The 27,676-nt window shown below is 47.1% G+C and overlaps 1 protein-coding gene across 1 annotated transcript; it reads left to right on the top strand.

Moving 5' to 3' along the window:
• The first annotated feature begins 1,201 nt into the window (after window positions 1-1,201).
• Window positions 1,202-25,762, top strand: LOC134369825 (sulfotransferase 1C2-like). The gene is made up of 8 exons (XM_063086579.1): window positions 1,202-1,269; window positions 16,821-17,014; window positions 17,686-17,811; window positions 19,502-19,599; window positions 22,265-22,391; window positions 22,888-22,982; window positions 23,119-23,299; window positions 25,399-25,762. The coding sequence occupies exons 2-8, from the start codon at window positions 16,852-16,854 to the stop codon at window positions 25,509-25,511; spliced, it is 903 nt and encodes a 300-aa protein (XP_062942649.1). The 5' UTR covers window positions 1,202-1,269; window positions 16,821-16,851; the 3' UTR covers window positions 25,512-25,762.
• Window positions 25,763-27,676: the final 1,914 nt, after the last annotated feature.

Raw genomic sequence — 27,676 nt, forward strand, 5'->3', positions numbered from 1 at the left:
AAATGAAAAGACCTGTTGTGCGTACAGTTTTACTGGCACATGGCTGCGCCCACCTGTGGGTATTGCCCTCGGCTGCTTTCATACCTCAATGGCTGAGCCAAGCGGTCACAACTGACACCAGAGGATGGGAAAATCCTAAAACAGTCACTGCTTGGTTTTTCACAGAGAAAGTTTGCTGACCCCTGCCATGCACAGGGTGAAGCCACTGAAGGTTTTCAGAAAGACAGCTGTGGTTGCTGCTGGAGGGTGCATTTGACCGAGGACAAACATTGGCCCCTGTGCCACAGTCTTCCTGCTCACAGGGCCCCGGAAATCTGCGGCCTCCTTCTCCTGCTCAGAGCCGTCACTCCTGCTAGAGCCTCCTGCTCTGCTCTCTGCTCAGGACTGTGTGAAGGGAAGCATGGCCCAGACCTCCTCCTGCCCCTGCCGCTGAGACTGAAGTCACACGCCCTTCGGTCTTAAAACTTTTATCTCATCACTGGAAGGAAATAAAGAGGGGAGCAGCAAATTACGCAGGTGCTGAGATTCTATAAATCATGAAAAGATCTTATAAAGCTCTTATTTCTTAGCTCTTCAGTGCCTAACACAGTGCCTGGCAGTCAACGAGTGCTGAATGAATGAATGAACGAATGAATGAATGACAGGAGTCACTGGTCCACCATGGAAATGCTAATATCACTTTATTCTCTCTCTTTTGTTTCTGAGGAAGAGTGCTTTTCTGGGCCCTTCTCTGTCTTTTTATAGAATCTCCAGCCTCCCCCCAACCTCCTCCACTGTTTTCTGGCTTTCCCTAACTGTATCAGGACTCCAGAAGCAGGTATTCAAATTAGTACCGTCCCCGATGGGCCCCCTTACCTCTCACAGAGCCTGCAGCGGTCAAGACTGCCCTCTCACTGCAGCCCCATTTTCACAGAAGGGCGCGGCTCAGTCAGACATTTCCTCCCATGGGAGCAGTTCGCCCTGCGGACTCTTGTTCTAGAGGACAGAACCCAACCCTGGCCTGTACTTAGGTGTGGTCAAGGCTATCAAAAATAAGCACATGAGTGAGAGCCCTGATAGGGCAATGCCAGAAAATGAGCTATTAGATAACAAAGCTGCAGCTTTACCAAGGTGTGGCCAGTGGTGACTGGACCTCTACGTCGACAGTGCACCCGGGTGGGGGACTCATGGAGCCTGAAGGCAGGCTGTTTAAAAGGCCTCTCAGCAAAACCGGGACCTGAACCCTGACTTTCCTGCCTGTGATCCACTGCTTGCCTTGAAACGCCAACTGTAAGTAATCAGAGAGAGACAGATAGACGGACAGAGAATGTATTTGTAGTTTTCCTCTGGCTTAGTCCTTTAAAAGAACTGGATTAAAATATTGAACATAAAATATGCCGTTAATTTTGAAAGGTGATTGGGATTGTTAGCTTCCTAAAAGACAAGAGTAACTTTCAGATGACCTTGACTAATGAGGAAAATGTTTTTAAAAAGTGATACTACTCCACACTCTGAACTATCAAATTACCCTTTGCCCTTAATATAATGAGACCCCAGGCTGAGTAAATAATTTTCCTAGAGGTTAAGGTGGGTTATAACTTTCAAAGATGTGGCCCAGAGCTCACTCGGGCATTGGGGGAGGGGTCTCGGGGGTGGGCTGGGCTGTGAGAAAGCAGCGAGGCCCTTTGCCCCAAGACGTGCAGCCTGGAGGTCTGTCCTCACGGAAGTGGCCGGCTTGGAATACTTTTCACACTGCACCAGCCCCACAACTCTGCACTCACCAGGAGGCAGCCAGAGAAGACAGGCTCAAAACACGCAGTGGTGGGCATTCAAGTCCCGGACTGGGAGAGCAGCCCGCTGGGTTCAAAGCCCAGCTCTGCTGCTGTGGTCCGGGTCTCCTCAAATGTCCCAGTGCTGTCATGACAGGGAGCAGCCTCACCAGCCACCTCACAGGGCTGCTAGAGACCTAAGGAAAATAGTAAACATGTGAAGTTCCTAGAACAGTGCCAGTCACATAGTGAGACATTATAATTACAGTATCATTAATACCACAAAAAGGGAAAGGAAGCTGCTAAATAACAGAGTAAGGTAGTTTCTTTACTGGAATGTGGACACCTTGACAACCAGTGTCGGTAGTGTCAAAATGAGACCCTCGCGTGGGCTGACATCAGGCAGAAGCCTAGAGACAAGACAACAGGCAAGCCGAGCCCGCTGTGTCCGGGATGGCCCGGGACTGCAACAGTTTCTGGAGAGAAGCATATCAGAGTGAGAAGTCCTGGGAGAACTGAGGCAGAAGAAACAGAGGCCGCCACCATGACCCTGCCATGGGCTCCAGCAAAGTGCCAGAGCCCAGGAGTGAGCCACCGGGTCAAAATCATTCACACTCTGCCTGCTGAGATGCGCCAACCTTGAGCCTGCTCCAGTGAGTTTCTTCCTCAGAAGTCAGAAAGTCTGCCTCGTAAGGGACCCTCCACACCTGTCGCTGTGAAACTACCCCTGCCCTCTGAGGAACGCATGTAAAGCCTGCCCAGTGCATTTGGATACATCCTGCAGTTCTGCCTGTGCTTTGCTTTTGGATGCAGAGCTGAGAAGCATTAAGAAAACAAAAATCTGTTCTGAAGAAAAATATCATTTTATTCAGATTTTACAAAGGAACATAAATTTGGTAGAAAATGTGAAACAGAGAAAAGTAGAAAGAAAAGAAAAAGCAACTGTATTGGATTCCAGCTTCTCATTATCACCAAAATTTGATGTATCCTGACTTTTTAATTTTAGATATTCTGGTGTTTGGGTAGTAGTGTTGAGTGGTGATTTAATTTTTAGTTGAATTTATTTAAATGGATGCACTTGATTAATTGGTTTAATTCACGTCTCTGGTAATTACTGCGCTGGCGTCTGCAGGTATTGATTGCTGTATCACTGCTCGTGAAGGACCTGTTCAAGGCTTGTGCCCACTTTTCTGTTGGTGGTCAGTCTTTTCCTCATCGTGTTATAGGAGTTACTTGTGTAACCTAGATATGAGGTTCTTGACCGTTTGTACACCACAAATGAAAAAGGTGTACATCTCCCACTTTGTGGCTTGCCTTTTTAATCTATTAATAGTGTTCCTGATGAACAGAGTTCTTCATTTTAATTAAATCCAATTTGTGATTGTTTTCCTCTATAGTGAGCTATAGTGGGTAGTTGTCTTAATCTGTTTAGTAAATGTTGATCTTCTTGAAGGTCATGAAAAAGTGTTGCTTTGCCTCCCACGGATTTGTCATCCTTTTTGCCCTGGGTGATGGAGCCGCCAAAGATTACTCAAAGCCCATCCCTTCTGAGCAGTGAGAAGCCCCGAAAAGGGCTTAATTTCCCAGAACCCTCAAGAGACAGGCATTCCTTCCATTTGGGAATTAACCATGAATTTGGGTTCTCTTCCCACATTTATTCTCCAGACCAGGAAGTTACAGGAAGAGAACATAGGTGGGGTTTTTGCTAAGTATAGTTTAATAAGTTTAACAATAGAAGCTGGCAACATTCAGTAAGACAAGGAAGGTGACATTCCATAATGCAATTTGCAACAAAAGCTTGATTTTAGCAAACATTCCCTTCTTCCAGCACTTTCCCAGTATCGTTACATATCAATCAGTAATCCATCTGTCTTTGAGCAAGCAACCTTGCTGTGTTACAATTCTTTACCTTACAACAGGGAGTATAGCCTGGGGAAATTTTCCTGTCCTTTGAAAGGTAAATATTTGAAACTGAAAGGCTTTGGAAAACAAGGCCCTGTGAAATATATTTGCTTTATGCATACTCCCAAAAAAGTATTTTCTTATGTTTCCGTCTAAATGTTACCGTCCTTCCTCTCACATTCAGATCTATAGTCCACCCAGAAGTGATTTTTATGTATGGTGTGCAGTGGGAAGAGGACTCACCTTTTTCCCAGTGGGATGTCCAGTTGACCCAGCACAGTTTATTGGAAAGGTCGCCCTCTCCACCCTCTATCGTGGTACCTCCACCATCACCAGTCAGGTGGCTGTCTACATGTGAGTCTGTTCTGGCCTCTCTTTTCTGTTTCATTGGTCTATTGTCTATCCTTGCACAAACACCACGCTGCCTTAGTTAAGGTACTTCTGTAACAAATCTTGACATGAGGTAGTGCACATTCCCCAGATCTGCTCTTCTTCAAGATTACCTTGATTCTTGGCTCTTTGTGTTTCCATATAAATTTTTGAATCAGCTTCTCAGTTCTACTCTAGGTAAAAAAAATCTGCTGAGACTGGATAAGAATTTCATTAAATCTATAGGTCAATTTAAAGAAAATTGACATCTTTACACTATTGAGTTCTCCAGTGTATGAACATGGTATATCCCTTCATTTAGTTGGATATTTTTTAACTTTCTCTCAATTAGGTTTTGTAGCTTTTCAGGTACCATTTCACACATCCTATGTTAGATTTATTCCTAGTCGTCTGTTGCTTTGTGTTGCTATTTTAAGTGGTATCATTCTAACATTTCTAATCTCTGCTGTTGCTGGTACATAGTGTGGGTGAGTGAACTGGCACAATCACTTTGGAAAATTGACCATCCCTCCTAACGCTGAAATATCTGCACACCTAACACAGAAGACAAATGTAATGCTCCGCCGAACCCCTGAGCTTACTTTTTACCCTTTTGCAGTACAATGGATAAATAAAGCAAAAAAAAATTGGCAAAAATAACCCCAAGCCCCAAACCACTACTAAATGTAGCAACATGAATGACTTTCACCAACAAAAAGTTGAACCAAATAAAACCGCCATTTTGAAGGGCAAATAATAGTTGAATATAAGCAACTTCATCAGGTTCAATAGAATATAGTGCTCGAAAACAGGCAACACTGCTCAGTAAAATTAGAAGGAAGGCTCGGGTGGCTTCTGAAGGGAGGAAGTGACTAAGGGAATGTGTGAAAGACTTCTGGGCTGTAGACGATGTCCTTTCTCTCGAGCTGGGTGCTCATGTCCAGCTGTGGTCATATTGTGAAAATTCATCAAGCTGTACACCTTTCTGTGTGTGTGCTACCTACATAACTTACAGAGTTTAAAAAATAGGACTCTTCTTGCCTTGCTTGTGATTTAGGTACCAATACAATAAACACTAATTAGCAAAATAAGTATGAGATAGAATTTCCATATCCAGAATTTAAAAGTAAATCATCAAGAAATTGCTCCTTGCTTCTTGGAACTCTCACTGAGGTTAAAAATATAAGACAGTATTGGGGTGTGGAAAGAAAAGAGCACGTGGGAAGAGACCACTGTGGGGGAGTGTGCGTGTGCTGGGGGTCCCCACACAGGCTGACGGAGGGGTGGGCAGAATGCTCCCTCCTACATCTTCAGCCCACAGAGCACAGAAGCGCAGATGTCAGGGGAGATGATTGGGGCACTCTGCGTCGGGGGGCCTTGTGGACTCCAGGCTCGGAGCCTCACTGGGGAGGTCTCGAGAACCAGACAGGACTGTGGGGTTGGCATTACCTGCACGCCTGGGTGGTCAAGACAAGGATGTCTTGGTGTTTCCATGGACCAGTGTGGGCCACGTGGAAGAGGCCCCAGCAGGGCTGCCCGACGGTGAACCGGGAGCTGAGGGGAGAGACTCTGGCTGGGATATCTGCACCCAAGGCACAGGGATGGCCAGGCAGTGTGCCCCAGGCCTGCGAATCTCCAAAGAGGAAGCCAATGTGTCCCACAAGAAAGACTCAGCTAGAGACACCTGCAAGGTCAGAGGTCTCATAAATCCCACTGCTGTATCAGCAACTTCTTAACCCCTTCCCTCTACTCCCTTTAACATTTGTGGCACTGGTAGGGTCCAAATCTGGAGCTAGCGAGTGGAGACAGAGAAGGGGGCACAAAGAAAGCGGAGCCCTGTTCCATCCTTTGGCTTAAATCCAGGCCTTATAGAGGGAGGGCTCAGGAGAGGTCTCACCTCTAACAAAAACTGAACCATTTAGCCAAGATTGAAATCTAACTGCAGAATCACCACCGCTCTCCTTTACAGTAGCAGTAGTTCTGTCAAGTAACTAAGGGACGTGGTAACTGCTCAACGTCCCACCCTGACTAGAGGAATATCATCCCCACTGAGTGATACTGGAGAAGCAATAGGAGACAGCCTGTCACACGTGACAAGTGGTGGTCCTCTTCCTATCACCTCCCACCTCCAGAGTGACACGATTCCATCCAAGTGATGAGTATGGCTGACAGGAGGGTACAGGCTTTGCTGTGTCATTTTTCCCTGTAGGTGTAGACAAGCAAAGCAGTTTTTGTGAAGATCGGAGCATACTGAATACATTATTTTGTAATATACTGTTTCACCCCCTATATTATCAGTTATTCACTGTCCTAAAACATGTATAAAACATTACCTACTAATTTGGGAAATTCTAAAAGCATGTTGGGACTATGAAAAGAACTGGTAGTTACCGGTCACGAGACTGCTTTTCTCTGCTTTAGAATGGCGCACTTATTGTCCTCCAGGTGACAGCAGGGACCCAGAAACTTGCACAGGAAGTCCCCAGTTAAAAGTTGATTGTGTTCAGAGCACACTTTCAATCTTTTGAGACTTGAAAGACATTTTTTCCAAGAAACAATGCTGAAACGAGTACCAGGCTCTCGAGCCTAGAACAGAAGCGTGCAGCGAACTCAGGAAGCAGCTGAAACACCAGGCTCTCCAAGGGAACCGGAAGGGAAAAGCAATGCTGTCAGATGCATTAGTAAACAGAACAAAAGAGAATTACATTTATCTGCAATGTTGGTGCCTTAGGAGAAAAAGCCAGTTGAGTTAGAGAAAATGGTAGGCAGCATCGAGAACTTCTGGGAATGTTTTGAAAGAAACTTATGGCTGTTTTTTCAAAGTTTCAAAAACTGTTAGTACTGTGTTGTGGGTTGAATTGTGTCCCCACCCTAAAATGTTGAAGTCTTAACTCTCAGTACCTGTGACTGTGACCTCATTTGGAAATAGCGTCTTTGCAGATGATCAAGTTAAGAGGAGTTGTTAGGTGGGTCCTAATCCAATATGACCTGGGTCCTTATAAAAAGTGGGAATCTGGACACGGGCACGCACGGAGGGAGAATGCCACGTGAGGATGAGGCAGAGACCAGGGAGATGACAGCAAACCCCGAGGAACCCGGAGAGAGGCCTGGGTGGACTCTTCCTCACAGCCCCCAGAAGGAACCCCCCCTTCCACACCTCGATCTCAGACTTCTCCCCCCACAACTGTGAAACAGGACGTTCCTGTCGTTCAAGCCACCCGGTCTGTGGTGCTTTACGCAGCAGCTCTAAGAAACTGACTCGGAGCGAGTCTTCGTTATTTCTAGCTCTGCTTCCCGTCTCAGGGCTCCTCTGCTTCTTAGTACTAGAACCCGGGCCACATCCCCATCCAGGGCCACAGCCACAGCCACCAGCCATGGCTGGAGGGGGCCGGGCTGCAAATGGAATGACGGGGAGGAGAAGAGGAAAGAGAGGAGACAGAAGTGAGGGAGAGAAAGATTTGATCCATCTTTCCCTGGGTGACGGGACAAGGAAAAGGAGGCAGGGAGTTAAAGTCAATGAGCACAGCTAAGCGAGAAACGTGGCCCAAGAGACGTCTAATTACGTGGACTGTCGATGGTCAAAAACAGAAGTAGCAACGACCACAACAGAAACAGGGCGCACGGGCCAGGAGAGCACTGAGCAGTTCCAGGTCTGCTGAGCAAGTTCCCTGAGGTTAGGAGCAGCCGGACTCGCATGGCCAGCACTGCAGGGTCTGGACACGTCGGAAGCCTGTGTCTGGGGGAAGGGCCTTTGCTCCCTCTCTCCTCGGGCGGCCACCGAGACACAGAAACTATCCTCTGTGCCAGGGGCACAGGCAGCTTGACTGCTTTCCCAGGCGTAACTGTGATCGGACCCCTCAAAAAACTCTCCCAGGAGGCAGCGGCAGCGTTGGTCTTGCAGGTGGGCAGAAGTTGCCATGAAGAATTTCCCCTAACTACAAAGTGGGCAGGCTTTACCTGGTTCTTGGAAACAGCTCAGAAATGTCTAGAAGGGCATGAATTGGGAATCAGGGAAAATCCATGTGCTGGGCCAGAGTGAGATGAGGACGGAGCCTAGGCCCAGAGCTGAAGCAGGCACTCAGGGCCCCAGGGAGAGTTCTCCTCACATTCCCCACCTTGGCCCCATCCGCCCAATGAGACCCAGTGCTGGTGGGAATTAAAGTTTCTGTTTCGTTCGCTCTTCATTCATTTGATAAACATATTAATCCAGTTGAGTGGGTAAACAGTGCAGAGCTATTCACTGACATCATACGATGCAGCCCATCCTGATTGGAGATAAGACATGATCCTAAAAAGAAACGGTACAGGAAGACTTGGAGCTAGTCTCCACCTAAGTGACAGTATCATAGCTAGGACAACTGAGGCACTGGGAAACTGGGTGATTTGCTATTCAAGTAAAAAAGAACTCAAAATGGATTAAGGACTTAAATTTCAGTCCTGAAGCTATACAACTACTTGAAGAAAACATAGGGGAAATGCTTCAAGACATTGGGCTGGGAAAATATTTTATGGAGAAGACTTCTAAAGCACGGGCAACAAAAACAAAAATAGACAAATGGGACTCCATCAAACTAAAAAGCTGCACAGCACAGGAAAGAATCAACAGAGTGAAGAGACAACCTTCCAAGTGGGCAAATGAAAACTACAGTGAGGTATCATCTCGCCCAGTTAGAATGGCTACATCAAAAGGAGAGAAGAACAAATGCTGGGGAGGGTGTGGGGAAAAGCGAACTCACACACTGTTGGTGAGAATGTGAGTTACTACAGCCATTATGATCAACAGTCTGGAGGTGCCTCAAAGAATAAAAATAGAACTGTCATAGGACCCAGCAATGTCACTATTGGGTATATACCCAAAGGAAGTGAAGTCAGTGTGTGGAAGAGACATCTGCACTCCCATGTTCATTGCAGCATTACTCACAATAGCCAAGATCAATCTCAGTGTCTAACGACAGATGAATGGATAAACAACACGCAGCATATATGCACCGTGGAATACTACTTAGCCATAAAAAGGGTGAAATCCTGTCATTTGCAGCAACGTGGATGAGCCTGGAAGACATTATGAGTGAAACAAGTGAAGATAAATACTGCATGTTCTCATTCATATGTGGGAGCTAAAAAAGGGAGCTCATAGGAGCAGAGAGTAGAATTACGGGTGTTAGAGGCTGAGGGTAGTGGGGTAGGGAGAGGTTGGTTAACACATACAGAATTACATCTAGATAGGAAGAATAAGTTCTAGTATTCGATAGCAGTGCTAGGTGTCATAGTAAGCAATAATTTACTGTATAATTTCGAGTGGCTAGAAGAGAAGAATTCAAATGTTCTTGACACAAAGAAATAATAAATGTTTGTGGTGATGGATATGCTAATTAGTCTGATTCGATCATCTCACAGTGTATACATGTATTGAAATATTACTCTGTACCTCATAAAATGCACAAATATTGTGTCAAGTAAAAAGTAAAATAAAAGTAAAAAGAGATAATTGTAGTAAAGAAGGGCAAATTAATCATAAGGATAAAATAGTGTAGGATTCAATGTATATAAAATGTCCATAAAAGGCAAATTTATAGAGACACAAAGTAGATTAGTGGCTGCCTAAAGCTGGGGATAGGAGGAATGAGGGGTGACCACGAATGGTACAGAGTTTCCTTATGGGGTTGATGAAAATGTTCTAAAATTGATTGTGCTGATGGACACACAATTTTAAAAACAATGAACTGTACGCCTTAAATGGGTGAAGTGTATGGTGTGTGAATTAGATCTCAACAAAAGTGCTGATTTTTAAAGGCATGCGATCGCTTACAGCAGAGGTTACTTTCAGCTGGAGCCTGAGGACAGGCTTCAAGGAAAAGATGTTTCAGAGTTGAAGCATTTGACTCCGTGGAAACAGATTAAGTGCCTTTTTGGCAGGAGAACAAGCATGAAGCAGGGAGGCAGGAAATTATGAGATGCATAGAGGAAACAGTAAGTTACGCAGGTCGGTGGAGATGCTGTCACATTCAAGAAGGTTTGAGTTCCAGGTGACAACATCCAGACTTTGGGCCATAAAAACCCAGGGGAACGTGTGCTCTGACCGAGTTCAATTTATATGCTGAACGTATGGGAGACCCGAACGGAAGAGACACAAGTAAGGAGAGCCACAAAAGGGTCACGCAAAGTGCCGCTCATCTGCTTTGATTGTGGAGGAAGCAGGAATGAGCAGCGGTTACTAACTGGGATCGTGGGGACTGTGGGTTACACGCTGCCGTTTACAGTTGCACTCAATAAATATATGCTAAATGAACGATTGACTTGTTAGGTAGGGGGCCCACGTGGTGTTCAGTGGTGGAAGGTGGCAGCGACTGCAGAGGGATGCCACGGGCTCTGCCGGGGGCTCCGCTGTCTGCAGCACCCTAGCAGACAGCTGAAATGAGGGACTTGGCCTACAGAGTGATGCTGACTTAGCGCTAAGAACTTGTGTCAGCCAACTGGGGCTTACCACACTGGGATAAGTGGAACTGGGAAAAGAGCAGAAAGAAGAAAATGTAGACTGTGATTAAAAAAGAAAAACCCCTTTGGGACATCAGTTTGATTTTTCTGGGTAGCCAGGAACACCAGGGAATATAATCTGCCTCCACGAAAGTAGACTTTTGCACGACAAGGCAAGGTGTAAAAAGACACTTGCCTAAGCGCTGGACATCTCTTCGGCCCTCTCTGCATTTATGTGCGTGCATACAGTTTGGGGAGAAAGGAAAGAAGCCCCAGCATTTGTAAGCACTTACTATATGCTGGGCGAGGTGTTTTCATTAACATTGTTGTTTCTCATCTGAAAGCATCAGTTGGAGACAGGTAGTGCTACCATACTTCAGAGATGCAGAAGGTGAACCTCAGGCTGAGGAGCCAGGAGAAGGGGGCGAAGGAAGGAGCAGGAGCGTATTGGGAGCTGCATGCACTGGTCCTGCAGTCGACCTGCCAGTTCCCCCTAAATTCCCCCCAGTTTTAGAATCTCTGCCAGACAGAAGAGGGAGGAGCCTGAGCAAAGAGAGAGGCAGGCTCCCAGCCGAGATTAGTGGTGGCAGAGAGGAAGGAGCAGGATGCATCTGCCTGCACGTGTTTCTGCAAACAGCCTGCAGTCCACGGGAGCTACAGGCAGCTGAGATTTGCAGCACATCTGCAGGCCGAGGGATCGCCGCACCCACACCGCCAGCAGTTCTGCCTCCTCAGGACAGAACACGGGGTTTGTGTCTGTTGTCCCTATTCTCCCAGCAGTGTCCCTTGCTGATGCTGAGAGCCTCCCAAAGTGCTTCTGGCCCAGAGGCAATTTGAGCTTTTGCCATCGTCACTCCCTTGGAATGTTCTTTCTGTGCCCACTGACCCTTGGTCTGGTAGGACTTTGGGCTGCTGACTTTCAGCTGGAACTTGAAGGTAAGAATGCAGCTTCAAAGAAATGCTGTGCTTAACTCGGTTTATTTTTTAAATCTTTACTCTGGTCATGAGGTGTTACTGTATAGACAGATTAACTCAAGCTGGGAAAGATCCAAAGGAATCTGAAAAAGTAACATAAAAGACATTTGTGTCCCAGAGACACCAGCCTAACAATGATAGACCCAGAAATTCATGACCCTGATGGCAATCACCTCGAAAAGCTGCTTCGCCCATAATACAGTCTCTCTCTTCCACCTGACTTTTTCCCAAATGCCCTCCCTCACCAGGTGCCAGCTCCCCCTCTCCCGCCAGGACTTCTGTCCACAAGGGCCCTCCTTTCACCCCAGCCATTGGCTGAGACACGCTCTCGGTTTGAAGAGGGGGCACGTCCTGGTGGGAGGCTGGACATACAAGCAAGGAATGGTAAACGGTGGGGTGAGAACTATAAAATTTACACACAGAATAGTGTGGAATCCCTTGGAAGGAGCAATTATTTCTGGCCATGGAGTCAAGGATGGCTTCACGAAGGAGGCCACATGAGCTGGCCTGAAAAGATGGAAAAGCTTCCAGCTGCCGCTCAAGGGGCAATTTCTGTGTCCAGGGGCACAACTCTGCAAGGACAGCAGCCATGCGTCCCTGTGGCCCCACTGTGGAGAGGCTGTGGGAGGGTGAGAAGGGCTTGCGATTTCTCCTCTGCTCCCGCCACACTGTCCGGCTGCCTCGACTCTGCTGCGCCTCTTCCCCGAGCCTGGTTCCATCACGGCCCGGCCCATGCAGGCCTCGGACAGAGCCGCAGGTGGAACCCAACACTCCAGACCGTCCAAGCGCTTTCACCTCTCTGGTCCTCAGCACAGAGCCTTCTGGTGGTGCCTCCTTTTCTGCCCCACCCTACACGCCATGCACTTCTGTCACTGTACTTACTCTTAACTCACACTCTAGGGGATCGCCCAGACACTCGGCACCACCCAGCCACCCAGAGCAAGGTGCCTAATCATCATCTCCAGGTCAGAGCCACACATGCACCTGCCCGGGGGCCTCCAAGCAGATGCCAGCCCACGCCTCAGACTCTACCCTCCACATTGGACTCACCGTCCACCCACCCCCACCACATCACAGCCCATGTGTTATTAAGTGCTGTTGACTTTACCTCCCAAAGGTCTCTTAAGTCCACTTACTGCTCTGTGTCTGCACCAATACACGCCTGAGTAAGGCATGGCCACCAACCCTCAGCTGAATTACCACAGCACCCTCCTGACCCCCTTCCTCTCTGGGTAAGTCTCCACTCCAACCCTTCTTTACCCTCCACCTGCAGTGATCTTTCAAAAGTGCAAATAACTTGGCTTAAACTCCTGCTGTGCTTAGGCAAAAACGCATACTCCTTAAAGGCACATAAAACACCTTTCGATTCCTCCACCCCATTTCTGGAGAGCCCTCCCCTGCCCCAAAGCTCTAAGCTCCAGAACTTTGTCCACCAGGGGCACACCTTGCTCCTGTGCACTGCTAGGCCCCCCCACGAGCCTCCCTCCATCTGAATGCTCTGGCCCCTGCCCACGCTACCCTCTAGATTCCATAGGCTGAATTCACATTTTATTGCTAAATATATCACAAACACAGAAACCACACCATGCAAATATACAGCTTACACATCATTAAACAGCAAATGCCCTGAGCCAGCACCCAGGTCAGGATGTCCCTAGAACCTTGCCAACCTCCTCAAAAGCCCCAGGTGCTCCCCGTCCCCCAGACAGGGCTCTTCCTTTTAGAAGTACCCACTGTCCTGACATTTAGGACGGACACTTCCTTACTACTCTTTATAGTTTTCTCACCTAAGTGAACACCTCTGTTCATAATAGTCTAGATATGCCTGTTTTGGTGGTTGTTTAATTTGCCCTTTTAGGTTATTTTTTTTAACCTTTACGTTCCTCTCCAATTTATGAAATAATTTCCGTGCAATTTATTTGCAGGAAGTGTATTGTTGTCCTATAGACTTTCACATGGTCTAGATGTTGTTGATTTCATTGCTGTGCTGTAGTCACACATTCCTCTGTTCTCTGCATTTTCTGGAAATTGGTGTGGATCCAGATTCTGGTGCAATGTTTTCAGCCGGACCAATGTCTTCAGTGTTTATAAAGGGAATGTAAGTCTTCACTAAGAGGTACACAGTATTCAATGTCTAATAATCTTTCTTTCCGTGATGTTAGGAGCCACGAGGGTTAAATGCCTAGGTTCCTTAAATCATTAAGGGCTGCAAAGGGACATTACAGTTCTGTAATTTATTGTTTATTTATTTGTTGGAATGATTCTGTAAAAAGACATGTCCTTTCATGGACTATTCGGTTATGCAGTGGTACAATTAATATAGGACAGTCAAGACAACTGATTAAATTGTTCCCTTTATTTACCAGTTTTCAAAAGAAATAGTTGGTTTTTGAGCTTCACCAAAGGTATCTGTATCAGTTTGCTAGGGCTGCCACAGCAAAATACTACAGACCAGGGAACTTAAACAACAGAAATTTATTTTCTCACAGTTCTGGAGGCTGGAAGTCCAAGATCAAGGTGCCTGCAGGGTTGGTTACTCCTGAGGACCCTCTCCTTGCCTTGCAGACCACCACCTTCTCACTATGTCCTCACAAGGCCTTTTCTCTGGATGCGTGCACCCCTGGTATCTCCTTGTGGGTTCTAATCTCCTCTTCTAAGAACACCAGTCAGATTGGATTAGGGTTCATTCACCCTAATGGCCTTATTTTAAGTTGATCACTCCTTTAAAGGCTCTATCAGCAAATACAGTCACCCTCTGAGGTCCTATGTGTTAGAGCTTCAGCATTTGAATGGGGTGAGTGGGCAGGGACACCATTCAGTCCATAAAAGTATCCAATGAGTTTTTTGTAACTTGTGTGTGTGTCTGTGCATATGAATAAATCTTTTTCTATTGCTACCATAATAAATTATCACAAATTTAGCAGCTTAAAACAACACAAGTTTATTATCTCACACTCTATAAGTCAGAAGGCAGAAGAGCTGTCTCTGGGTAGAGTCAAGGTGTTGGCAGGGCTGTGTTCCTTTCTGGAGGCCCTGGAGAAGAATCCCTGCCAGGCTCATTCTGGGTGTTGGCAGCATTTGGTTTCCTGTGGCTGTAGGACTGAGGGTCTGTTTCCTTGTCGGCTGTTGGGTGTGGTTCCTTCTCAGCTTTCAGAAGCCAGGCCTTGGCTCAGCATCTCCCTGTCTGCAGGCCACCAGCAGCAGGTGAGTTGCTCTCGGGCTTCCGTTCTCTCTGGCCTCTTCCACTGCATTGTTCTGTCTGGATCTTCTGTTCCTCGTCCCCTTTTAAGTGCCCTAGTGGTGACAGTAGGATCTCCTGCATAGTCCAGAACTATCTCATTGCCTTAAGGTCCTTCAGGTGGATCCCATCTGCAAAGTCCCTTTTCTATGCAGTGCAACCTATTAGAGATTAGGATGTGGATGGCTTTGGGAGTCGTTATTCTTCCTACCACACTATGCATTTGAAACAAACAGAAACACATGAAAATGCTAATTTCTGTGTGATGGATATTTGCTTGTACATTTGGCTTTAGTCCAAAATTTCTGCAATATATACATTTATACTCACAGTTAAAAACCACAGGCAATTTTTCAAGAAACAACATGGCATTCATAGACAGATATTGGCTGAGGTTCTGGGCAAGTTATTGATCAAGTGACTCTCAGCATACTCACAGTTAAAAGACTGATAATTATTCCTTCCTAATAAAATTGTGATATGCATTAATTGAGATAAGAATAGTCTGCAAGGACCTAATGTAGAAGGCCTGCAGGAAATGTTACTTCTCTTTCCTGCTGTCTTAAAGTAGATCACACCATAATCTCAGGAGTATCATTCAAACTCTACCTTCTTTGACAAATTATAAATAACAGCTGCTTCTTATGTTTAAAGTTCTTTCAGAAACAATTTGTCTTTCATTTCTGGAAACACTCATTGTCCTAATCTGCTCGACCCACTCTGGGAGCTTGAGCATGAACACTGGCCTTGCTCAGCAGGGTGCCCACATCTCTCACTCGTCCCGTGGAGCGGCTGGGCCTGATTCTTTTATTCAATTTTCAGCAGTCATTCGCTGTTCCATGTTCTGTAAGGACCCTTTCAACTCTAAAGTTGTACCACTCATATTATGCAAGAGTTAAAATGAGTGAAAGTATATAAGGCACTCAGCCTGGCACATGGAACAGTAAAGTGTTCAATAAATGTTCGGTTTTAATTATTATCATTTCATTATCAACAGTAGTAGTAAATGTCATCTGGAATCCGAGTACCAATTACTCTTGGATAATAGTGGCCCACACTTCTTGCTTTCCTCTCCTTGCACATTTAATAAGTCTTCTCTCAATGTGTCAACAAACAACCACCACAACAACCTGATGCAAAGATGGGCAAAGGACCCGAACAGACATTTCACCAGAGAGGAGGCGCAAAAGGCCAGTGAGCTCACAAGGAGATGCTCACCAGCGTTAGTCATCAGGCAAACGCAAATGAAAGCCACCAGGAGATATCATCCCACACCTGTTAGGATGGCTGTTACCAAAAACAAAAAATAGGGCTGGCCAGGTAGCTTGGTTGGTTAGAGAGTGGTGCTAGTAATACCAAAGTCCAGGGTTCCATTCCTGTATCAGCTAGCTTCCAAAAACAAAACAAAACAAAACAAAAACACCAAACACCCAGAAAATAACAAGTGCTTGTGACAATGTGGAGAGATCGGGACCCTTGTGCGCTGCTAGTGGGAACGTAAAATGATACAGCTGCTGTGGAAAACAGTGTGGCGCCTCCTCAAAATATGAAACATAGAACTACCATTTGATCCAGCAGTTCCCCTCTGGGCATATACCCCAAAGGGTGGAAAGCAGGATCTCAAGTAGATATTTGCACACCTGTGTTCATAGCAGCATGATTCACAATAGCCAAGTGCCCACGGATGGATGAATGGATCAACAAAATGTGGTATATGCACACATGGAATATTGTTCGGTCTTAGAGGAAAATCTGTCACATGCTACAACATGGATGGATCTTGAACACATTAAGCAAGTAAAATAAGCCGTTGACAGCCGGGCAAGCATTGTGTGATTCTTCTTATATAAAACATCTGGAGACCATAGACACAGAAAGGACAATGGTGGTGGCCGGAGGTTAGGGGAGGAGGACGGGGAGTTATTGTTTAAAGGAGACAGAGTTTCCATTCGAGAAGGTGGGAAAGTTCTGCAGGTGGTGAGGGTGGAACAGCAGTGTGGATGTCCTTAATCCCACGAGACTGCACACCTGAAAGTGGTCACGATGTCCATTTTATGTTATGTCTATTTTACTGCAATTTTTTGAAAAAGGTCTCTTCTATTCTCTTCCCATAGTGACCCTCCCCCACACACACCCTGAGACATAATGGCCCTGACCACAGCCCTGACCACAGCGGTGGGGAAACAGACTCAACTGAGCGAGGTGGCGGGGATCCCCCTGCAGGCTGCCGCTGTGGACAACTGGAGCCAGATCCAGAGCTTTGAGGCCCAGCCGGACGATCTCCTCATCTGCACCTACCCTAAGTCAGGTGGATGTGGGGCAGGGAGAGCAAAGACCATGACCTGCTGAGCCCGCGCAAGTTTCTCACACGGGCTAGAATTCCCTGACAGAAAACCTGCTTCTCCTTGCTCCTCGGCAGGGGCTGGAACTCAGTGTGCCCGCATGCCCAGTGTGCCCGCATCCCCAGTGTGCTCGCATCCCCAGTGTGCCAGCATGCCCAGTGTGCGCGCATGCCCAGTGTGCCCGCATCCCCAGTGTGCCCGCATGCCCAGTGTGCCCGCATCCCCAGTGTGCCCGCACCCTCAGTGTGCTGGAATGCCCAGTGTGCCCGCATCCCCAGTGTGCCCGCATGCCCACTGTGCCCGCATCCCCAGTGTGCCCGCATCCTCAGTGTGCCGGCATCCTCAGTGTGCCCGCATGCCCGGGTTCCCAGGCGAGGCACACACAGCTCCAGAGGCCCCTGCCTGCCGTCCCCGCTGTGCACTGCTCTTGGGGGTGCATGCCTCACCTGTGTTGCTCCACTGCCCACTGAGATCCGAAGTGTGCACCGCATGGACGTCCATCTGTCCTGGCTGTTGGGTCCGGACCTGAGGGGAGGTTGAGGCAAGCAGCAGTGTCCATGTCCCTGCGTTTACTCAGCACTCTGCGGGAGGATCGTCTAACAGGTTTCTGCCTCTCATTCTTCCCTCTGGGCCTCAGGGACAACGTGGATTCAGGAAATTGTGGACATGATTGAACAGAATGGGGACATGGAGAAATGCCAGAGAGCCCTCATCCAGCACCGCCACCCTCTCATCGAGTGGGCTCGGCCGCCCCTGCCCTCCGGTAAGAGCTCCTCCCGCACCCTCTCCCCTCTCTTCCGTCCTCATCTGGACTTGGAGCCATTGTTGAAGGAGGTCTGACAAATCCCTACAAATGCCTTGAGATAGAAAGTCCCGGATCTGATGCAGGTAAGATACTGGTACCTGGGCAGGGGTGTGTCCCCAAGTCAGGATATCCTCGAAGCATCGACTCTTCCTTATGCTCCTACCTGCCCAGCCCCTGGCTCCTGACTGTGTGGCGACCTCTGGCTGTGCAGCCAGTGCTTGGTCCCCCCCTGCACTGAACTATCTGTGGAGCTCTGACCCCACACAGGCTTCCCTCTGCTTGCTGGACTGTGATCCCACTCCACGTGCAATCAGGCTTCGTGTCTGGTCTTCTGCTGCATGAGCAGCAGGATGGCATCACGGTTAAGGTTGACCGGAGCTTAAATCCTGACTCCATCACTCGCTCATGACCTTTAGCAAGGTACCCAATGCCTCTGTGCTACAGCGTCCTCAGCTGCAAAATGTCAATAGAATTAGCACCCACCTCAAAAGGCTGTTGAGAGGATTAAGTGAATTTAGTGTATGTAAAAAGCTTGAAGCAGCACCTGGCGTATAGAACATACTAAGTGTTGGGTATCGTTACTAGGCACCTCTCCAGGCTAAATCCTTTGGCCCAAGACCCCTTATGTTCCCCAGGTCATCCAAGCCCAGCTTTGGATCTTATTTCTGCATCCTGCCCTGGCACCGTTGTCTTACCTGTGACAATGTGGGAGTTTAAAGAAAGAGGAAAAGCCTAAGCAATATTTCTAATGCAGTGTCCTTGGCAGTGGGAAGCAGAGTGTACAATCACTAGGTCAGCACGAAAACCAGGATAGAGCTCCCCTCGAGTCAACCCTTGCTGCTGTAGAACTTCATGAAAGGACAGTAGCCCGTCACCCAGCTTGGCATGTCATATGCCTTTATGAGGCAAGGTGCCCTGTATTCAAAATGATGATGACGAAAGTCATCGTCTTTCGTGCAGAGGGATTTTTACCCATAAATTATGGGTTGGGGTCCGAATTCAAGAGTGCCACCTAACAGCATCAATTCACCCCAGATCTGTCTGGAGTGGGTTTAGTTCTCAGTGTTTGCTGGGCTCACTCCCGGTGTTATGTGCACAAGGTTCTGATTCCTCCACTGGAGGGCGGCTGCTTAGAAAGACTGTGTGTGTCTCCCTGATCTGTGTTGCCGGTTCTCCCTGCTCAGTTTAACACAAGGATCACACAGAGCAAGTGCAATAAGGGTCTTAAACGAGAAGCAGAAATCATGACTCAGCCCCAGCCAGTGCCCCTGTCCTGAGAGATGGAAGAAGAGGCTGCACATGGGCTACGCGTGGGCGGCGCTGGCGGGCAGGGAGGTGAGAGCAGCCTGCTCTGTGGTCCTGGCAGCTCTGCCCCGGCTAGACGTCACATGTCCATTCTCGACTTCCACTGCCTCCTCCTTAAACGACAGACAGACTACATCAGCTGTGAGCTCCCTTCCAGCTCTCAGGATGTGTGGGTCCGCAGAGGGAAGGTGATATTAACAATCCCGTTGTGAAACCCCAAGAGAAAGTCACCAGACAAGCGCAGAGACAGGCGGGTGATGGGATATTCCGGATGGTGCCTGGACCATGAGGTCCCACGCAGGACTTGCTCTGTGCCGATGTTTCCTCCCGAATTATTTTAAAGGTGTAGAACAAGCCAAAGCGATGCCCCCTCCACGGACACTAAGAACCCACCTTCCCGCTCAGCTGTTGCCGCCGTCCTTCTGGGAAAACAGCTGCAAGGTAAGATGCGACAGCCCCCAGCGACGGCAACGGCAGGGAGTGTGGGGTGCCCAGGCGAGTCCTCCAGACCCAGCTCAGAACGTGCTCCATCGTGCTGGCCTCTCCACTGGCTCTGCAGTGCTGGGAGTGCTTCAGCAGTAAGAGAAACGTGCAGTTCTGCACTCAGCAGGATGTTCACCTGCACAGTTCAAATAAGACGTGGTGGCAGAAGCCAGGCTGCACTGTTGGAGAGGACAGAGACACTGGGAGGGTCAGTGTCAGCTGCTCCTTCAGTGCGTCTGGCTGTGAAAGGAAGGGGAGAGGATGGGCCCTGGGCTGCAGGCTGAGGGGAGATTCTGTGATAGACCAGGGAGGGACGAGCGAGTGCAGGAAACCTGAAGATGGCCCAAAAGGGGAGGTGGATGAACAGGTGCAGCAGTGTTCTGCAGGGGCTGTGGCCTCAGCCTCTGGTAGACTCTGGGCTCCCCGTTTATGTATTCTGGGACCGTATTTATTATGCTCCCAGCATCTCATAAGCTCTGGCACATGGAGAGTGTTAGAAATGCACTTGCTGAAGGACCGAGAGACGAGGGGCTGTGCAGTGAGTGAGGTCAGGGCACACGCTGAGCCGCCAGCCGTGGTAAGAGTGGGGCTCTGGGTTCTCAGAGGTGGGAATGAAGTGTGAAGAAGGCTAGAAGATCTATTTCTGGAGGACAGGGGGGCCCTTGGGGGACTCACGTCAAATGACGGGAGTCCTTTTGGTAAAGTTGGACAAGGGGGCGAGACTTCCATCTCCAGGACACGGCAGACTAGATATCCTGAAACCCTTCTGTGCAGAACACCCACCAATATCACCTAACACATCACGCTTCCTTTTCAACATGTACCTGAGATCAAAATAAAGTCAGGAAAGTCCCTAAGTTCCCAAAATGAAGAGGGCAATGAACCTTAGGGAGGCAGACTGGGACTGGAGCTGTCCTGGGGGATCTGACGACCGTGACAGTCCAGCATCCTGAGTTTTCAGGTCTGCACATGGATAGGGTCAAAGCACCAGGAACTAAGGAACCACTGGAGAGCAACATCCTCATGGATGGGTGGGGGGCAAAGGCAGAACCCAGGGACCCTCTCTGATGGGACCTAGCTCTCAGCTCCCTTGAGAATGCATAGCCACAGGCTTTCTCTCTTAAGGGATCAAGATTCAGACTGGCACTCCTTGCATTGTCCAAAAACCCACAAGCTGAGAAATTAGCATAAGGTGGTCCCCATTGCCTGTGTCTGCAGTTTCCCGGCAGAAACAAACACGGATGCTGTTTGGAGGGATGCAGCTTCAACTCAGGCCCCACACATTCCCTCGAGAGTTCTGCAGTGCACAAGGGAACAGACACCATGAGAGAGAGTCTGCAGACAGAACAAACAGCAGAGTTAGACCTCAAAACGTCAGGCAATACAATTATCAACTATAGAAAGAAGAGAATGTTTGAGTTTGTTAAAGGAATGAAAGATTGAATAAAAAATACAATAAAGGAATAAGATACTACTTTTAGAAACAGAATTATTAGGTAAATAAATGGCATTCCTATAACTGAAAACATATGCAATCATTGAGATTCAAATTGCCAGACTAGGCTGCCAAGCTGAACAGATACAGCTGAACAGAGAATCAGTGAACTTGAGAGCAAGTGGGGTGAAGGCGTGAGCAGAGAGGAGAGTCTGTGGCTGGAGGTTAGAAATGAGAAAGGGCGAAGAAATTAGAAAAGTGACTGTCAGGCAGCACTGGAGGGAAAGACAACGCCGGGTCAAAAACTTTCAGAATCCAGGTGGATTTTTCAATATCAACTTTCTGTAAAACTTTCCTCACTGGTGCTCGGCAGCTTGGTAAGCCAGAGAAGAGAATGTTAAGCAGCCCTGACCTCTCCTCATTAGATGCCAGTAGCACTGCCACCCACAGCTGTGACAACCCCAAATCTCTCCAGACATTGCCACATGCCCCTCGTGGGCAAAACCATCCCCAACTGAGAGCCAGTGCATTAAGGTGAAAATCGGCACAGAGTTGAAATACCTGGTCAGGGATCGGGGACGGCTAATTAAGAAGCCACTTCGGGTTTGATGCTGTAAAATGTGCATTGAGAGGAAGAAATCGAGAAGTCAAACTTGGTTAAAGTGAAAGGCTGGGAGGGCCGAGGGATGAGAGGTTGTGGCGAAACCTAGAGATGCTCTGTAGGGCAGAGCTACAGTGTCTGGAGGTGGACACCGCTGGAGTTGAGGAGGCAGGAGAAAAACAGCAGCTGTTTTCTTGCTCCGTGGCCCAACTCTTAACCATGAAGCTATCCTGCTTCTCTGGGACACCAAGATGAGGGCATTAGCAGGGTCGTCCACATGCGTGTGGAAGTTTCTTAGTCAGATGGCAGGTCAGACTTTTTAGAGAAAGATTTTGCTCCAGAGACCAAAGGGGCAACCAGGGGTTAGCTAATTGATTAACTAATTAATAGGACCGAGTTGGAAATAGAGAGCAGAATGGGCAGCGAAGCAGGGACATCCCGAGGAGAGGGAGGTCACGGGTGGCACTGCCAGTGTGGCAGAGCCGAGCCCTGTGCGCAGCCACCGTCGGGACGGCTCCACCTGGGTGGGCTCTGTGAAAACCTGCTTTTTACACTCTCTTCCACCCACCTGTCTTCTTGCCCCAAAGTTCCTCTATGTAGCTCGAAATGCCAAAGACTGTATGGTTTCCTACTACCATTTCCAAAGGATGAATCAAGTGCTTCCCGACCCTGGTACCTGGGAAGAGTACTTCGAAACCTTCATCAGTGGAAAAGGTAAAGCACAATCCTCTGCACCCTTGCGTCTCACTGCAGCTCGGCTGAGTCCAGGGAATCACCTAGAACGCTCTGACTCCTAGGATGTCCTGCGTCTCGTCAGGCGAGTCCCACCACAGATGGGATGGGGCGGGGCAGGCTGGCTGCTTTCACAGTGTGTGCCCACAGCCCTTGGCAAACATCTCCCCCAATTAGAAAGCTTTGTTCTGGGTCACCTGACCTATAGCACCACCCTCATTCCCACTGTCAGGGCAAGTGGGATTGCACATAATAAACATGAAACCACCTTAGGTAGCTTGTTTTGGTGAATTACCCCAAGGCTGTCCCAATCCCCACCACCTCAAAAACAAACCGATCGGGATCCTCAGGAGCTGTCTGGTCCAGAATTTGCTTTTCCCTCTGCACTTTCCTGGTGCACTTAGGTAAATAAAACCCCAATTGCCTGAGCGTTTTGTGAGATTCCTAAGCAGCTGTTCTGTTTCCTGTGTCTGTGCAGTGGGCTGGGGTTCCTGGTTTGACCACGTGAAAGGATGGTGGGAGATGAAAGACAGATACCAGATTCTCTTCCTCCTCTTCGAGGACATAAAGAGGGTGAGTCAAGGCCGTTGAGAAGAAGCGCTTCAGGCCCAGGTGTAGAGAGATCTGAAGCTGTTCCGGGGCTGTGCTTCGGGGAGGGTGCCGTTCTGATACTCTCCTGCCTTCCAATCCAATGTCGCCCTCACCACAGGACCCAAAGCATGAGATTCAGAAGGTGATGCGGTTCATGGGAAAGAACTTGGATGAGGCCGTGCTAGATAAAATTGTCCAGGAGACGTCATTTGAGAAAATGAAAGAAAATCCCATGACGAACCGTTCTACGGTTCCCAAATCTATCCTGGACCAGTCCATTTCCCCTTTCATGAGAAAAGGTTAGTGGAGCCTCTTTACCAACACTCAGCTTGTCTGACACATACTGCCTGCCTCTTAGCAAGACGACACTGACTTTGATGAATTCCAAGACAATGTGTTTACGACTCTTCATAACAGCTGCTTCTAGCAAGACTGGGAACTGCGTCCGTGGTAGGAGAGGGCTCTCTGGGCTGTCGCTCTGGTGCTTGGTTGCAAGGAACTGGGTCCCTCATACTAACTCTAATGCCAGGGGCTTGTAGTGAGGATTCACAGTCAACAGAAAAGGAAGTCTCGCAGATAACTAGAACAGGAGCCGCTCTTGGTCCAGACCTCCTGGGACCCGTGGATCTAAGGGTCCGGGACCTCGGCAGCAGGAGGTTGTGCCCCTTGTTCTAAAGCCACACCACGTACGGGACTGGCTGCTCTGCCTGTGACCATAACACATGCCTTCCTCCCTGGTCAGTTTGCTGTCTCTCTACTTGTGATACCTTTTTCCTGTTCTGCAGCTTCTGCTGACTCAGTTTCTGCTCAGAACTAAGTCTCCACCGTGGCCCACACCTGCTCTGCACCAAGATTTTCAGCTAAACTGCTGCTGAGAACTGCCTCATTCTCTCAATATTTCTTAGGTCCATTTCCCAGAAGAGGAATTCTAATTGGCCCAGATAATGTTTTTCTTAACAAAGACTATCATTTTTTGGATTTAAAAAGTAGTATGTGTCATTGTTTAAATTTAAATCAATATAGAATTATATTTTTAAAAAAATTTCTCCTCACCAAAACTCCACTCTGAAGAAGTAACCACCAACAGTATGGAAGTTCCTTCCCTCTCTGTTTTATAAATAATTTTTTTAATATTTCACAGCAGTGCATCCATGGTGTGTATAAGGCTTTGTAACATTTTTTCTTCTTCCTCATTTTTTTTGCATGTGATTGAATTTATTTCATTGCATTTTCCAACCTACAACAACAACCCATGCTACTACAGCATGCCAGACAATTCCACCTCTTTTCTCTTTGGATAATCAGTTATGATTTGGCATTATCCTGTCTTCAGGCCCACACATACCTACCTTTCTATACATCTTCTTCTTGGGGCTCATACACACATGAAATGTGTGTGTGTGTGTATCAGGATAAAAGCTTGCTCCTTCCAACATAAAATGTGGTTATAGTATGCAACTTTGCTTGCCAGAATGTGAGACATCCCTCCAGGGCAAGGCACATAGATTCATGTACCTCACTGTTTTTAGTGGTCTCTTGTGATACCAAAGTACAGATTATTATTATTCATTCAACTATTCCCTTAATGATAGACACTACAGTTAGCATAGTTTCAATTTTTGTCTTTATTATTCCCTGATGCTTTTATTTCTGTTGCATAATTTATCAGAAGAGACATTGGTGGAACAAAGGGTCTTTCCCCTATTTAAAATTATTTTAAGGCACTGCTGGATGAAAAATAGCATCTTATTCACATTCTCAAATTCTTTTTTATTTAGGTGTAATCTATATACCAAAACGGCAGAAATCTTAAGTGCACAGTTCCACAAGTTTTGATAAATGTTATGCCCATTCTACCAGCACCCCGATCAAGATATCAAACATTTTTGTCACCCCAGAAAGTTCCCTCTCATGCCCCTTTCCTGTCACTCTCTACCCTCAGAGTCAACCACTATTCTAATTTCTATCACGGTGGACAGATTTTGCCTGTTCTTGGACTTCCGATAAATGGAATCATTCATTCAGATGTATTTTCTTGTGTGTCTTTTGCTCAGCATGTTTGAAGATTCCTCCCTGTGTTTGTGTGTCCATGGTCCATTCTTCCTTATGTCTCTGTAGCAGTCCACTGTGTGCATACGCCACACATGGAGCAGGTCTTGCCAAGCTACCAGCTCCCATGGCTCAGATGTCCAGTTGATAGAGAAGCCTGTCGCCTTCATAGAGCCCCCGGGGCTGCGTCTCAGAGCACAGAGCTGCAGGAGCTGGGTGTCAACAAAGGGAAGTTGGGTGAGGTGGGCGTGTGACAGGCCAGGTCCAGCACACGCACTCCACTGCTTTACTTAGGGACACCGAGCCTTTCAGTCAGAGTGACGCTCCTGTCTGGGCTTCCCTCTTCTAGGAACAGTGGGGGATTGGAAAAACCACTTCACTGTGGCTCAGAATGAGAGGTTTGATGAAATCTACAGGAAAAAAATGGAAGGAATCTCCATAAACTTCTGCATGGAACTCTGAGCAGGATGTAAATAAAAAGGTGGACAGCAAGAACGCAGACACTATCTTCAGTCTTTCAGCCCCAGCCCAAGGAATCTCTGAAAGCACATTGTAAATGCATACAATTGTGGTACAGACTGTCTCTGTGATTATTAACAGTATGTCACAACCTCATTTTAAAAAAGGAATTGTGTCTAATGCCTATTTTCTCAACTATTCTCTCCAAAGCAGGAAATAAGATGGCTAAATAAAATATAAAACTTGAATACTAATTTCTGGAACGGGTATCCTGGTTTTCTAGTCTATCGTACTTTAAGTACAAATATCAGGTTACATCTATATTAAAAACATGAAATTTCTAACGTCTGTCCTGGCCATTCAGGGAACTCTGGGATTCTGTGTCATCAGTATCAGAAGGGACACTTGGTGGGCAGCCCTGGTGCAGCCAGCCCCAAGGAAACACATTCCGACTGCCCTTGCTGGTGGTGGGGAGTGAAAGGAAAAGGCACAGATGGGAGATATTAGAAGATCAAAACCTCATTAAAAGAGTCCTAGTGCCAAGGTGTACAGGGAACAGTATGAGGGTGGCCTTTTGGGAGCCCAGGTTGTATCCTGGTCAAAGCAGAAAGCAGGAGATGGGGGATGGGTGTCACCCATGTCACACAAAACATGGCACTCAGGCTTGGAGATAATGGGTTCTTGGCTTCCATGCCACACCCTCTGGGGAGCCCCTCATAGGCAAGCAAGGCATTCTTTTCACTGGCTTCTCTTCTGTACCCCAGCTGTGTGTACCCCAGCTGTAGCTGTGCTTTTACCTGTCAGTTGTGGTGTTTGGTTCCATGTCTTAACCACCAGTTTACTAATGCGGTGCCTGGCACACAGTATGGAAAAACTTGTCAAATGAGTGAATAAAGGCACAAATGAATGAATACAAGACATCACAAATTCCCAACTTTGACCCCTCTCTATTAGTCCCAAGTAGTGGCATTGTGAAGCTGAGGGCGGCAGGAGCAGTTCATCCTGGGTACAGCAGTCAGAGGGAGTATTAAGCCAACTAACATTCTGCTTCTTTTCTATTGTCACCACGCACTGGTGATTCTAAACAATGTCAGTGATAAAATACTCCTCCATGGAAGAAAAAGAAAAAGAAAGAATGGAAACTTCTATTGGTTTAGGTTCTAAACACTTGCTTCGTTTCTACTGACTTTTCACCATCTGTTTGTACGTTTCAGATTAGCAGCTTATTGTCATGTAAAAAAAAGTTGCATCCTCCCTAAACTGTAAATTTTTGTTGCGTGGTTACATGTCTTATTCACTTTGTATGGAGGTTAATTCAGAGAAGCCCGGCACAGTGTCCTCGTCTGTAACTTCAAAACAAGCAGGTGCAGCCACAGCTGCTTCCTGCCAGGATTAAGCTCCCAACAGCAAAGAATCCTTCAAGCTTCTCCTTCAGTTTAGGGGCAACCTGTGTCTCCAAACCTGTAGTATTCGAACATTCCTGCATTTAAACGTAGATTCAGAATAAATGATGGCAGCACCACTATCGTAAAGATGAAGAAATAGACCTTGAGCTTCTTCAATTCTGACATTCTTTGTGACTTCTTGGAGTTTTCACGTGTATTCAAAATTTGAAATAGTAAAAGTAAAGAGTATGAACTGTGAGGTATAATATATAGTTTTTGTTTAGTAAATGCAAAGTTGTGTTCATACAGAAAATAGTTTACTGATTTTAAATTATGGCTTTAAAATAGAAATTTACTCTGCCTCATTGTTGATATTTGTTTTAAAACTCAAGAATGAATCAACAAAATAAAACATTACATCAGTGGTGTGTTTAGTAACTGTCTGACTTGCATATTTTATAGACATTTTAATTTTAATAAAATCGATTTGTTCTGATTTTTTTAACTGGCATGAGTTATACACAAAGTTGAATAACAGAAAAGCTTCATTGACTACATTTCTTTTCTAACCATTATTATTTGTTTTCATTACAATTAGTACTGAAATAATTGTCTTGTATAGGGAAGGGAGGTGGTAAAAGATGGTTCACCCCAAGATCAAATATGGTCCTGACTCACAAGCTGCATTCTGGTTGGTGGTTGGTTTTGTTAAGGAAACAATTATTCAATGACACTTGCTCTAGAACAGTAAGGGAGACTTTATTCAGGTAGAGGAACCACTGC

This window comes from Cynocephalus volans, chromosome 2 (genome assembly GCF_027409185.1).
Source record: "Cynocephalus volans isolate mCynVol1 chromosome 2, mCynVol1.pri, whole genome shotgun sequence".
NCBI classification, from domain to species: domain Eukaryota; kingdom Metazoa; phylum Chordata; class Mammalia; order Dermoptera; family Cynocephalidae; genus Cynocephalus; species Cynocephalus volans.